We start from the raw sequence: 14,877 nt of genomic DNA on the forward strand, positions 1-14,877 counted from the left end.
ATAATAAAACTTTATTTTTATCCCGCCCTTCTCCCTAACGGGACCCAGGGCGGCTAACAACATATTAAAAAACAATAGAATTTAAAAAACATTAATACAAACAGATAAAAACATTTAAAAACACACTACAGGGCCATAAAACAGTAGTCAGATTAAAAGAGTAAAAGAGCAGATCACCGAGGAATCAAGCCTGTAAAACTAAAAGATGTATAAAAAGTTAAGAAGGCCAGAAATCAGAAGGCTTGTTTAAACAACAGTGTTTTCAGGCCTCGCCGAAAGCTCTCAAGAGAGGGAGCCATTCTCAAGTCAAGGGGAAGGGAGTTCCATAATGTTGGTGCCACTACCGAGAAGGCCCTATTTCTTGCAGCCACCCCCCGGACCTCCTTGGGTGGCGGCACTTGCAAAAAGGCCTTCTCTGATGACCTGAGATGGCGAGCCGGATTGTACGGGAGTAGGTGGTCTCTAAGATATCCTGGCCCAGAGCAGTATAGGGCTTTAAAGGTCAAAACCAGCACCTTGAATTGGGCCCGGAAACGAATGGGCAGCCAATGCAGCCCCCGGAGAAGCGGGCTGACAGAGTCAAACCGCCTGGCTCCGGTGACCACACGGGCCGCCGCATTCTGTACTAATTGTAGTTTCCGAACCATCTTCAGGGGCAGCCCCACATAGAGCGCGTTACAGTAATCTAACCTCGATGTCACCGTGGCATGGATCACCGTGGCCAGGTCTGCACGATCCAAGTACGGTCGCAGCTGGCGCACCAGCCGAAGCTGAGCAAAGACCCCCCTAGCCACAGCCGCCACCTGGGAATCCAGGAGCAGCTGCGAATCCAGGAGGACCCCCAAGCTGCGAACCTGCTCCTTCAGAGGGAGTGCAACACTATTCAGAGCAAGTCGATAATCCAGCACCTGCATCGAGGATTTCCGAACCAGGAGAGCCTCTGTCTTATCCGGATTTAATTTCAGCTTGTTAGCCCCCATCCAGATCCTCACTGCTTCCAGACCAAATGCTCTTGGTCAGCTCTCAAGGAGTTGTATTGAGATCCATTTTATGAGTTTGCAATGGGCCAGGTAAACTGTTGCCTGCGACAGTATCTGAGATAGATAGTTTAAGCAGTAGTTTGAACTACTTTTGGCAATCAAGAGCTGAGACAGGTACAGATAGAAGCAGCCTCACCTCAATCCTATAATTACAACAGATTCACTTGTTATGATCCTTGGAATCATAGCTACAAACAATCACAACCTGGGAGATAATGATGGTGCTTTCACTAAGAGAATAACATGCAAAGCTACTCATTACTTAGTACAGAGTCTCTGCTGAATATGGATTATCTTTTTGGACCCTTATTAGAAAATTGTTGAGGAATGCCATCAGTCTGCAGAAACATAAAATAGTAATATTGCCCTTAAATATACCCTGTCTCCGAGCCTGAGGTTTATACCATCCAGTTCTAAAAGGGAGAAGGCCTGAACTGTCGTCTCTTGTCTTAGTTCTTCTTTGATGCCTTCAGGAGACAGTCTCGACCAAGCCACAATAAAGCCCACCGAGGTGTTTGTGATGGGGACATCAAAGGAGCACCTGAAGAACACGCTGCCTTCAAGTAACTCTGCCACAATTTCAGGTGTGCTTGGAGGGGGCAGTGATGGAAGTGGCAATTGTGAAGGAGCTGCATTACCTAATAAGACAAAAATAAATGGGGAAGCAAGTTGCCACCACTGACACTGAAAAAAACACCCCTCACTGCATTTTTAAAAAAACCCTGTACAAAATACGCAAAAGCAGAATCCCAGTAATAAAGCAGCAAGCAAAACAGCAAGGGTTCCTGCAAATAATCTGAAACAAGTAAATTAAAGAAACACTAATATAAGTATAATGAGACAGAACACACATGGCTGGGAGGGAAATATGTTGTTGATTTAAAAACAACACAAATTATACACAGATCCATTTAATGTATCGTTACACCTATAGTATTTCATGAAACAATTTCAGACCTGAACAAAATCGAATCCCAGAAGAAATCAATAGCTAAACCTCCACTGGCTGCAACATGGACAGAATCTTAGTCCTACAATAAATATGTTCAAACCTACAAACGTAAGTGGAAACGTGAAACAACAGAAACATTATATGGGTTTTCCTCTTTGTGACAATTACTTACTTTGCAATTATATGTAGTTTCTGAACAATAGTTTCTGGCTGCCTTAAGGACTCTTAAGCAAAAACGCTTTTTAAAAAAATTAATTTTACCAAAATTAAAATCAGAGTATGGTATAAAACACACTGCAATCACTAAGAGCAAAATACTTACTGCTACAGGCCATTTCCGCTTCTGGGTCACCAGGCTGGCAGACATGCAGTTTTGCATCTGAAATAACTAGAGATATTCCATATATGAGTGTGCTTGTTTCAGGTAATCATTTGACAGGCATTCCTAATGTTTTGTTTTCAGTCTGACTAAAATCATGAATTAAAAAACAATCATGAATTATCCAAAAGCGTCTGAGTTTTTATCCTGGCAGATTCCAGAAGGGTAGTCATGTCAGCATATTCTAGCAAAAACAATGAAGAGTTCCATAGTACAGGTCCAGCCTTTTAATACACAAATTTTTTTATACACGGATTTGACTCAACACGAACGGCCACTGCAAATGAGAAGGAATGTGCTGATCCCTGGAGAAGGGAGAAAATGCACCCCTTTAAAATCAGTTTAAAAAACTGAACAGTCCTTTAACAATAGCCTTGTTAATGAGAGAGAGGGCAGCTGGCTGACAATCCATCAATCCTTCTCTCTCCAGGCAACCCCTCCCATCCCCCTGGGCATGTGAAAGAAAGGTGTTCACTTTGCATTGGTGAAGGGAGGGACTGAGTGAAGCAGACTGATTGATGGATGACTCCTAATGACCCTTATCTTACATCACAAAGGTCAGCAAGGCTGTTTTTAAATCACTGGAGCAAAGAAACTTTGTTTTTTAAATTGATTTGCTATAGTGCCTTTTTTTGCCATCCACATGAGTGCTTGGAATGAAACCCACAGGAATAATGAGGCTCAACCTGTATTGCAAAAAAGGTTTAAGCCTGAAGTCTGCTCATGCTAGCCTTTAATGATTTGGATGTTAACAGTGCAAGCTACTAGAGTCTTTCGAAGTGACAGCCTCCCTGCTCCTGTTACAACCCCACTGCACCCCAACTACTGCCTTACCAGCTCCGGCAGAAGGCTGGTGATCTGCTGGCGGACTAGGAATGCTGCCGCCTTGTGCAGCGGCTTTCCCAAACGGCTATTGATGAAGCACCATGTACTCCATCAGCAGCCATTTTGTGACAGTGGAATTTGCTTCTGCAGTCGCTAAAGACTGCAATGCAGCAGGCCAATTCTTAATAGGACTGGGCTATAAGTGTCTGAAAAATAAAAGCTTGGAATTAAAAGTTTAGTTTTTACTACGAACTATTAAAGTTGTGGAAACTGTTTAAACTTTTCAGTATGTAATTTCACTAAATGGCATTAAGCTTTTAAACAAAATGCATTTCTCTCTTTTAAAGACAGCTCATTACTTTCTGTTTAAGAAAGCAAGTTGGCTTTTAGTTTTAATGTTGCAATGGAAATGTTTTTAATATTGAAATTGCTCTCTCCACCATAAAAATAAATGGTGTATTATACTATACACAGTTAACATTTCAGTAAATAAGTTGCATGGAAATATGGAGTGTGTTTATGCTTTTTACCGTCTCTTGTATAATAAAAAAAGCCGTTAAATAATAATAATTTACTTTGGCATTTAAAAGTAATAAAACACATTACAGTATTATGCTGTAATGCTCAGAGTAAGTAACAGATACCTCATCTTGAAGATAAAAAGTTTATTTCATTCTTTTAATTAAAACATCAGATGCACTAATCTGAAATCTCCTCTGTTGAGAGCAAAGCAGCTTTAATACGATATCCTTTCTTCTCTGTTAAGCTATCTGATGCAAATAGTTTTGCTAATCTACTCATTAAGGTTTTGAAAAACAACCCAGTTTAGAGTATCAATTATTTATTCACTAAAACAACTGATTCTTACAGATGGAGCAGCAGTTTTCTCTCAGTATATATGTTCAATCACTATTATTTGCAAATTAGATGCATTAAAGAAAAAACAACCATGATTTTGGTAGTTTAGCAAGCCGATTGTCTATCCATTCTTTAGTGATCACTGACTGCTTGGATTGCTTTCACTAGAGCAGTGTTTCTCAAACTGGGTCAGGATTAGGTGGGCCGTAGCCAATTTCAGGCCGGTCCCCATTCATTTCAATATTTTATTTTTAATATAGTAGACTGGATGCTACCATGGTATGTGACTGCATTTGGGGAAATGTTACAGAATTATACTTTAAACTGGCTATTGTGTATATGCTTTTAACAATGATAGTAGATGGGACTTATTCCTGGGTAAGTGTTGGTAGGATTGCAGCCTAGGACTCTTACAGAATTTCCTGCTTGATGATGTCATGCCCAATCATGACATCACTTCCGGTGGATCCTGACAGATTCCCATTCTAAAAAGCAGGTCTTGGTGCTAAAAGTTTGAGAACCACTGCGCTAGAGCATTGCACATGTGCAATTTTTTTTTTTTTGTAAGCAAAAATTACTACTGGAGCCAAAGGATTACTACTACTACTACTACGAGCAATGATTTCAGTTTGTATCACATCAGCTAAAAAGACATCTCATGGTACTTTCCTATTTATTCTGTAACTTGCAACTGCTCTCCTTGAACAAAACCTATCCCTTAAATAACCACTGATGTCTAGGTCTGTTCCAAGGTACCAAAAATTATTATTTTTGATATCTGACACACAGCCCAATCCTACCTAAACTTCCCCATGCCAACGCAGTGACACCAGCAAAGGCGATGTCGCATCCCATGCATAAATTTAGCATGCAGAAAGTCTCCTTGGGAAAGGGAGACATTTGGGTAAGCCCCTGCCTGCACAATGGGTCATTTCGGAACTGTGCCAGTTACACAGCTGGCAAAAATCTGCATTAATCCACACTGGCAGATCAGGCTCAGAAAGGGGGATAGGACAAAGTGCTTACACCAACCCTGCCACCTCCCAGGCCCGATTTTCCCAACCCAGCCCCCATCACTATCCCCCCCACCCCGTTCTACCACCACCCACTCCTGCACTGCATAGTGTGAACTACACCTGCTTTGGTGAGTGTACTCTGCTGTGCTGGTGAGTGTGCGAAGGCATCGGCCTTCTTGCCAGCAGGCCTGGAGACTGCGGTGTCACAGTGTGTTTTATGGCACGTTTGCAACACTGCGCACCAGCAGAGCAAGCAATTTCAGCGAGGTTTTTAAGAGAAGGAACATTTATAAATGACATGCTCCTCGGTAGTCAGCTGTGATGTATGCCATGCTACCATCTCAGAATTCTACCTCCACATCTCTCTACATGTGTAGGCTTGGCGTAATGCACTCAAGCCACACATAGACATACTTCTAAATACACAGCAGTGGCACCACTTTTATGGAACTCATTGCCAGAAAATCTAAAATCTGCCCCTTCCATTGAGAGTTTCCAGTGAGGCCTAAAAACATTTTTATTTACATTAGCTTTCATGGAGGGGTAAGGGTGGGATATTCCTGGTTGTTTTTATCTGGCCTGTTGTTTTTATTATGTACTATATGCTTGCTGCCTTAGGGCCCAATCCAATTTTCCACTGCCGATACAGCAGTGCCAATGGGGTGTGCACTGTGTCCTGTGGTGGGGAGGCAGCCACAGAGGCCTCCTCAAGGTATGGGAACATTTGTTCCCTTATCTCAGGGCTGCATTGTGGTTGCACCAGTGCTGGAAAGTTAGATAGGATTGGACCCTTATTCTTTGAATTTTATTTTGTATTTTATCTATATATCAAGTAAGCCGCTCTGAGTTTTTGAAAAGGCAGGGTATAAATGCTTTAAACCAGGGGTCTCTAAACTTTTTGGCCAAAGGGCCGCATCAAATAGCAGGTACAGTGTTGAGGGCTGGAAAAAAAATTCAAGAATAAAATTTAAATAAATACATCAGAGATGGAACTTAGATGAATTAATAAATGAATGGGCTCAAATGCCAGGATTTCTCCAAGCAGCAACATAGCCCAAGAAATAAAGCACACACTTAAAAGGCCCCCATTCCCCCACCCCAGAAGCACAACTCCAGTTGTATTTGGTCAACTGGGCCAGAGGATCAAAGGCTGGCTGCGGGAAAGATAAAGGCTGGCTGTGGGCTGCATCTGGCCCCCGGGCCGGGGTTTGGAGACACCTGCTTTAAACAAACAAATGAACAAAACAGAGACTTAATGGTTAGAGAAACAAATGCAACCCCCCCCTCCCTGATATTTAGCAATGCAGCAGTGTGTGCTTCCTCACCTTCTGCACAATATCCCATGCACCCCTGGGTGGGCTGGAGTAAGTATATAAAGAAATCTCCACAGTTCCTCACGGTGATAGGAATGCGGAATAGGCAGCAGTCTTTCGCAGTGCTGAAGAAAAACTGCCAAGTCGCGCAGGCTGTTAACTGTTTGATCTCTCCTGGTTGAGGCAAGGATTCTGAGTCTCTCAGGGACAACCACACTGGTGCCTGTGTTCCACAGTGGTTCATCTTTTAGTACCCAAAAGCAAAACATTAGAAAAAAGTCATTTTGCACAAAACTTCCACCACCCAATGTACGTAAAAGCAGTCTGAGGAATAAGAAACATACTGGCCCTTTGTTGTTTACATCTTGGTAGGCCCAAAGAATTCATGATACGCCAAGACGATTGCAGGCCACCAACTATGTACAGTATGTACACAGAGGCCTTTGCAAATCTCTCGTTTTGTCCTTGCCCAGCATTGCAAACAAGAGGTTGGACAAGCACCTAGCAACATACATGGCTGGTGGGAGGGATTTGGTTTGTTCACAAGTTGCACAGACCCATAGCGGCAGCTACCACTGAACAGCTTCCAGCAAGGTAAGTACTATGAAGAGGGAGAGAAACTTTTTTTTTTACTATGCGAATGAGAATAAAAAAATGTATGTCTATATGACACATATGTGCTTTTTCACGCAGTGTACTGGAGGCAAAACAGTAGTAATCCTTGCCCCTTCTCAGTGCTCTCCCTTTCCAGTTCTTCATCATCATGTTAGACCAAGAATGTGCAGAAAGGATTCAGGATGCAGCAGCAGATTAGGCACCCCAGAAAGTGCATGCAGTGCATAGCTAGGCATGATCTGCATGTATGGAAGACAATTCCCATCAGTAATTTGTTTAAAGGAGCCTGTCCCATAATACCATTTTGTGCATTGTTTTCTTAAAATCCTATTACTGCTTATAGGTTTAATGAACTGCACCAATACCTCCACGCACTTGGTTGGCATTTCTGCTGGCTTATTGAAAATGAGGAAGCGGTACCATCCTGGTGTCAGTGAATGGTCACATATTAAGTCCTGAATAGCTGATTGCTGAAGCTGTGATGAATCAAAATCGACACTTCGGTATGGACTGTGAAGGATCTGATGGCCACTGGAATGACATTCTAGAGATGTAGAAGTAATAGAGACAGAAGCGTTTTTAGTTACTTGTTCATACTAGTTTTCAATTCAGTACTTTTAACCAGATAGTGTGAAGGTGTCATGATACTATGAGTCAAAGCAAAAAGCACAACTTAGCTTTTGCATTCAATTCAATAAAATTACTTGGGATCTATAGCTCTATAGATACCTTAGTGAAAATGGGTTTTTCTTTCAACAGAAGAAAACTGATGCTCTTGCAGGCTCTCCCAGCTCTGGAGCATACATCTTTTACTTCCCTCCCCCCCCTCCAGCTCAAACAGGAAATGATGCTTCTGCATGCTTTAACATGCCAGGGGGCTCATTGTTTTATGCATGGTTTATGCTAAGTGGCAGGACTGGAAGCTGCTATTGGCTATCGTGGACCAGTCAAATCGCATGAAGTGCACTTCGGAGCCTATCTCACCCACCAAGTGTTCACACTGAGAGCAGATGGAAGCTGCCTACACCAGAGCATGATAGAGATTCCTCAGTAGTCATGGCTGATCACTGCTGCTGTAGCAAGTTCAGGGAACTGGTTGTATAGTTGGAGTAGCGAGTGAGCCAGAGGGAGACAATGAAAATCCAGGACAAATATACCTGAACAAGGTAGCAATTAATACTAAATTGTACAGATTGTCTTGGCAAGTGTAAACCGATTTTTATGTGACCATATTCTTTATATGGACAGTATGCTTGCTGTTTATGATATTAGGCGCTTCAGTGGATGGCACTAATATAAATACCATTTGACAGTTTTCCAGGTTAGACATGTTGTACCTACTCAAGAGATTATAAAACTGCTGTGCTTTGGTCTGAATGTCAAGTGAGCCAAGACCACTTCATTTAGTACTCTTTGCGTGTCCTTTTCTATTGGTTACTCAAGGCAATAGTGTCCTTGTTTAATACTACACTTCAAACTCTTATGCTCGAGATGGCTGTTCTATCTGTGTCAGGCATAACTGGGGATCCAAAGAAAGGAGAAAGAAATCAATTATATGTTAAATGGGCATCTGGAAGAGATTATAATATGAATGTGCTATATAACATTATGAACAATTGCACATTCATTGCCAAGCATGGCCCAGCTCAGATATACAGTCCTGGTGAATTATGATTTAGCAGCCTATGTGAATGAATTAGGTTAATGAGATTTGGTGAATAGGTGAATCAGCTTTGGCAAGTCACAACTGCTCTAGTCTCTGCCCTATTCCTCCCTCTCTCCACCCGGCCCACTCCCTCACATGCCGACTTGCCAGTGCCAGGGCTGTTCAGGAGGCCACACAACCATGGCTGCTTGTCACTTGCAGTGGTAGCTCCACATAAGAACAGCCCCACTGGATCAGGCCATAGGCCCATCTAGTCCAGTTTCCTGTATCTCACAGCGGCCCACCAAATGCCCCAGGGAGCACACCAGATAACAAGAGACCTGCATCCTGGTGCCCTCCCTTGCATCTGGCATTCTGACATAGCCCATTTCTAAAATCAGGAGGTTGCGCATACACATCATGGTTTGTACCCCGTAATGGATTTTTCCTCCAGAAACTTGTCCAATCCCCTTTTATTCCACAGAACGACAGGTTGCATTTTGCTACTGCCATAAGGTATGCTGCACTGCCAGAACATGAGTTCCAGTGGCGCAGCAGGCTCATAGGATTGGGTCACTACCTATTTACTTTATTTAATATATTTTTTACACACCTTTATAGGTATGTATCCTTGCTAAATGGGCAATGCAGCACCTTATAAAACAGCATCCTCTTATATTTAGCAGGGGGGACAGTGACTGTCCCTCTTCACCCCAGCATGGTGTCTTTTCTAGTGGCTGTTGCTGATCTCTCTGTTGTCATTTTTAGACTGGGAACCTTTCAGGGCACGGAAAAAGTTATTTGCCTAGCGATGGAAGCCGCTTTGCAAACTTTTGATTGGAAAGAAGTACATAAAAGCAGTATAAAAATACCTATAAGCTTTTTCTCAATAGAGCAAATCACAATTCAGTGGGGTGGGGCATTTAAAATCTTGGAAACAGCACAGGTTGCTAGCCACAATCCACATCACATACCCCTCCCAGATGCCATCAATTTTTTTTTTTTAAATCCACAGGAGATCCTGTCCACTGATTTCCCACAGCCCTTTTCAGTTCTTCAAAATTGTATTCTATTAATGAGGTGGGGGTGGTGGGCTGTGAAGGCACCCTGAAGGTGTTCTAATGAAAGGCAATGGTAGGGGGCCTATACTGTACTGTATTAATTTATCCACAACCACTACTGCCTCCTAGTTCTCTACAGTACTTCCAATCATTTTACATAGATCAATCCCCATCCAGGAGGGGACAAGATAACTCACTTCTCAACCACCTTTGAACACAACATTGCAATTCACATTATCATTACTATAAGTAGTAGTGTCACTAGTTGCATTTTATTTAAACTTGCATCTTCTAATCCAAGCGCTCAAAGAGGCATGCAAGAAACAGGGAACTTTTATTTCATTTCTTTTGTTATGTAAACCACTTTGTGGGCTTTTTATAAAAGAGGGATCCATATAGTATAAAGATTTATTTCTTACATATCACAGCTGCCTGCTCTTTAGTTGGGCTTGGCGTTAACTACTCGTCGGGCCCCACTCAGGTGCCTAATTAATTCTTATTATTATTATTTTGAGATTTTTTGCACAGTCAGGTAGGTGTTATTGACTGGTTTGTTCAATCCAGACATCGAATCCTTCCCAAGGACCAGCTGATTGATAATAATTTCTGTGGCCTTACGCTGTTCAGGTGCTCTTCAAGGTGTTTTGGAATAGCACCAAGAGTGCCAATTGGGGTTACTTTGGGCTTTTTCTGCCACAGCCTTTCAATTCCTATTTGTAAATCTTTGTAATAATAATAATAATAATAATAATAATAATAATAATAATAATAATAATAATAATAATAGATTTGTACTGATTTTATTTGAGAAAGAAAATCAAACCTGATCAAGACATGCATAGGACTGGACCACGACTGTCACATAAAATACCCTCTTGTATTTGTTCCTGTTGATATCAGCAAACAAGTACAAGATGATATGTTAGGTGGCAATACTACACTTTGGCTGCCACCCTAACCTCACTTGCCTGGGAATAGGTCCAACTGAACATAACAAGACTTACTTCTGAGTAAGACCTGGTTAGGCTTGTGCCCTTTGGCTGCCACCCTATCTACACTTTCCTGGGAGCAAGTCCCACTGAACAGAATGGACTGACGTCTGCGTAGCCATGCTACTGTGCCCCAGGGCTGCAATCCCGTCCTCACTTACCTGGGAGTAAACTCCATTGACTGTAATGGGATTTACTTCCGAGTAGACGGGGTTCCCAGAGTGCCTGGGGAGAACACCCTGGAAGGGTCTGGAAGCCCCCTGCCCTTTCCCTGCCAGCCCTCCTTACCTTGCTGGCCGCGCGCTGCCTGGAGACACAGCAGCAGCAGCAGTGCCACCCAAAGGCGGGCGAGCGTCCTCCTGGACGGGCTTCGGGGGCGCATCGCTCCCTTCGCTGGTCCTCCGCTCAGCCCCAGCAGGGCGCGCAGGGACTGGGGGGCGCGCGCCGGCTCCAGGTGGCCTGGCAGAGGCTCGCCCGGCTCCTCCGCCGCGCAAAGTTCTCCCTGCCGCTGCTTGAGTTTCTTTCCCAAGCTCGGGTCCGCCTGGCGCGCCCTCTCCCTGCAGCCCGGTCACTTGGGCGGAGGGAGGGAGGGAGCTGAGCAGCCTGTGCGCCGCCGCTCCTCTCCGCTCCATCCCAGTGGCAGCCCCCGAGCGCACCAGGCACCCCTGCGGGTGACTTTGAGTGGAGCGCACGCGCCCTGCGCTCCCTGGACCCTTCTGTGCCCAGGCGCACTGCAGCTGGCACTGATGAGCCGGGGGGGGGGCACCACCTTGGGGAACATCCCCAGCAGTGGCATAGCTAGAGGGGGTGGCAAGTGCCAAGCACCTGCCAAACTTGGGGCCCAGCCCTCTCCATTTTGACAGTGCTGGTGCAGTTGTGCCAGTGGGGTACACGCCACATCCTGTGGTGGAAGGGATAGTCTCTGGTGCCTTCTCAAGGTATGGGAGCATCAAGGCCGGCCTTAGGAGCGCAAGGTACCAAGGCCGTCCTCAGGAGCTGCGGGGCCCAATAGGAAACACTTTCGCGGGGTGCACCGCATCCTGTGGTGGAAGGGATAGTCACTGGTGCCTTCTCAAAGTATAGGAGCATCAAGGCCGACCTTAGGAGCACAAGGTATCAGGGCCGTTCTCAGGAGCTACGGAGCTGCGGGGCCCAATAGGAAACCTTTTGGCAGGGTGCGCCACATTATGTGTACATGAGCTTGCAAACTGCAAGACCAGAGTTCCTTGCAAACTGTGGGAGCTGCGCAATTAGCAGCTATCTTGCAAACTGCAGGAGTTGAGCTCTTTGCTGAAGCTTTATTTAAGATCCACTTGGACTCAAGCAAAACAAATGTATTATATTTATTATTTTACTGCTGTGCTGGTTTTTAACTATCTAGATTTTAATTGGTTTTTTAAAAATCATTTTCTTCTATGTTTTTATGGACTAAGTTTTGAAAGCTGCCTTGAACTTTAGGAAAGGTGGGGTATAAATTTTTTAAATAACACAATTCAGAGCCCGAGAGCAGTGGACACATTGGGAGGATCCCAAACAGAAACGGAGATTCAGGTTTGTTGGTCTGGGCCCATTAGACAGAAATCAGTGCTTGGAAAAGTGATACAATGTTATGATAATTACAACATGCAGAAATTTTGCCTCCCAGTCCTATCTTGTCTTGTTGTTATTGTTGCTGTTGTGTCTTTTATTGATCTAAAACATTGCACAACGAACTGCTGAGCTTTTATGTTTGTGCTCCTCTGTGCTTTTTATCCTAGGGTAGCAACCCTATCCATGCTGCATGGGAAGTAAGACCATTGACTGCCCAATCCTAACCCGCAGCATTGAACTACCTGTGCCCTGTTGCCTTCAGCACACCGCAACCTGCAGCCACCATCACCCCCCTGCCCTTGAGCTAGGAGAAACCCACCTTCAGACCTGTATTTAAGAAAAACGCCAGGGAGTTATAGGTGGCATTTTGTACAGCGTAGACCAGGGCTGCTCAAACTCCAGCCTGGGTGCCATTTGCAGTCCTCGGGGACCCCCAATCTGGCCTGCGGGGAGCCCCCAGTCTCCAATGAGCCTCTGGCCCACTGGAGACTTGCTGGAGCCCGCACTGGCCTGACACAACTCCTCTCAGCATGACTGTTTGACCTCTCGCATGAATTGCCGAGTGCTCCCTCCCCTGCTTGCTGTTTCATGTCTGTGATGCAGCAGCGGCAGCAAAAGAAAGGCCAGTCTTGCTTTGTGCAAGGCCCTTTATAGGCCTTGAGTTATTGCAAGACCTTCATTAATTCATAGAAGTTCCATCTCTAATATATACATTTAGGTAAATTTATTCAAATTTTAAATGTAAATTATTTCTTGCTTTTTCCCCAGCCCTGATACAGTGTCAGAGAGCTCATGTGGCCCTCCTGCCAAAAAGTTTGGACACCCCTGGTGTAGACAGTGCAACTGTGGCCTATGAGAAAATGTGCTTTTATTTGTATTTATTTCATTCTGAAGCTTTATTAAGATCTGCTTAAGCTCTGAATAGCATTTGTTTTGCAGAAGAGTTGTAACATCTTTGCCAAGTATTTTTCACACATCCTTTTACATATGCTGACAGTCTGTTGACAGCATGTCTAATATGCTGCAATAATTACCTTTTAAATTCTCCTCCCTTCCTAATTCTTTTTCACAGTTCACTTAATTTTTTTCCACATTTGACTTGTTGGAATGACCATATTTGATTTGTGAACTAGGACCTCAATGTAGGAATCTAGTACCAATTGATCTGAAGAAGTAAAATAAGTTTTAATACCAATAAGGAAACAGGTGTTGAAAATGTACTTTTCAATAAGTAATAGACTGTTTAAGATCAGATAGCTCATATGTTGTATGATTTTGTAGTAGAACAAAGAAATGTAGATTGAGATCTCTGCATTTGCCACACAACTTGCAATATCTTTTTAATTTTTCTTTGTATTTGTTCTTAATAAAAAATTTTTAAAAAGGAAATAGGTATTTGCTGTGAGTCCAAATTCAGATCCTGTGCTTATATATATTTGTGTTTACTTCTACATACTACGTATCTATTAAAATACTGTGTCTTTACATTGCCTGTAAACAGCTTTGTAAACTTTTTGGTTGAAAAGCAGTATATAAATAGTATATATGATATACTATTTATATAAAATAGTATATATGATATACTATTTATATATACTATTTATAATAGTAATAGTATTGTAGTAATAATATATCATCATCATCATCACTCATCATCATCATGAGGGCTTTCTGAGATCTGGGAACTTACTCCCAATGTTATTTTTATGTATGCATCTTATTTTCGATGGTATTGATTGGTATATATTGCATTGACTTTTATTCAAAGCTTCAACTGAAGTTTGTTGAACCTGTGCATTCTGGGCTGGCCCATTCCTGAGGCCAACTGAGGTGGTTGCCTCAGGCAGCAGATTGGTGAGGGGTATATACCTTCATTTGTCCACTTGCCTCCCCTGCTGCTCTTCCTCCTCCCATGCCCCGGATTGAAAAAGAAAAGGGAGGAGGGAACAGAAGAGGAAGTGTGTAGGAGAAGAGTGTGGTGAGCTAGAGAAATGCTCTAGCAGCCAATCACTCTCCTTTCCTTGACATTTCCTTTTCTTTTCCTCCCTCCAGTCCATCTGTATTGTATATCATGTATAGAATTTATATAGTTGTACTTCTGGGCGTGCCATATTAGCAGCAGCAGCAGACTGTCCCAGCCCTGTGCCCTGGGGCAAAGGTCCACAATGGTGCCCCCCTGTGGGATGCCACTGCCCCATGCGCAAAATCTGCCCCCCCCCCACTTACATGGAGTTCACGGAGTCTCACGCAACTCCAGGATGCACTGGGGAAGCTTTCTGAAGCTTTCCCAGGCTCTTAAACTGTCCTTCTGGCAAACCAGAAGCACAGTTTCCGACCACGTCAGGAGCCTCAGTGAGACTTCCATGCGGTCCTAAAGGGGTGCGAGGCTCCGCCCTGGGGCATTTGCCCCTTTTACATAATGGCAGTTCTGCCACTGATTAGCAGGACTGCTCTAGTGTCCTGTTTATTGTAAGGAAATGATTGGCCAGAAACTCACATAATATAAAACTTTCTGTTAATGTAATAGTTGAAGACCTTCTTTGCTCTGAAGTTCCAGAAGTGCAAAAAAAGAAAAAAATGCATTGCTTTAATAA

General features: G+C 43.5%; 1 protein-coding gene across 1 annotated transcript in view; it reads right to left on the minus strand.

The window, feature by feature from the left end:
* VWDE (von Willebrand factor D and EGF domains) overlaps window positions 1–11,325 on the minus strand; it is a 56,227-nt gene extending 44,902 nt beyond the window's left edge. The window contains exons 1-5 of the mRNA XM_066629134.1: window positions 10,982–11,325; window positions 9,902–9,912; window positions 7,364–7,542; window positions 6,396–6,627; window positions 1,419–1,678 (exon numbers count right to left, since the gene is read on the minus strand). Of these exons, the coding sequence (XP_066485231.1) occupies window positions 1,419–1,678; window positions 6,396–6,627; window positions 7,364–7,542; window positions 9,902–9,912; window positions 10,982–11,325 (1,026 nt within the window). The remainder of the gene's footprint in view (window positions 1–1,418; window positions 1,679–6,395; window positions 6,628–7,363; window positions 7,543–9,901; window positions 9,913–10,981) is intronic.
* Between the last annotated feature and the right edge of the window lie 3,552 nt (window positions 11,326–14,877).

Source organism: Tiliqua scincoides, chromosome 5 (genome assembly GCF_035046505.1).
Source record: "Tiliqua scincoides isolate rTilSci1 chromosome 5, rTilSci1.hap2, whole genome shotgun sequence".
Taxonomy (NCBI): domain Eukaryota; kingdom Metazoa; phylum Chordata; class Lepidosauria; order Squamata; family Scincidae; genus Tiliqua; species Tiliqua scincoides.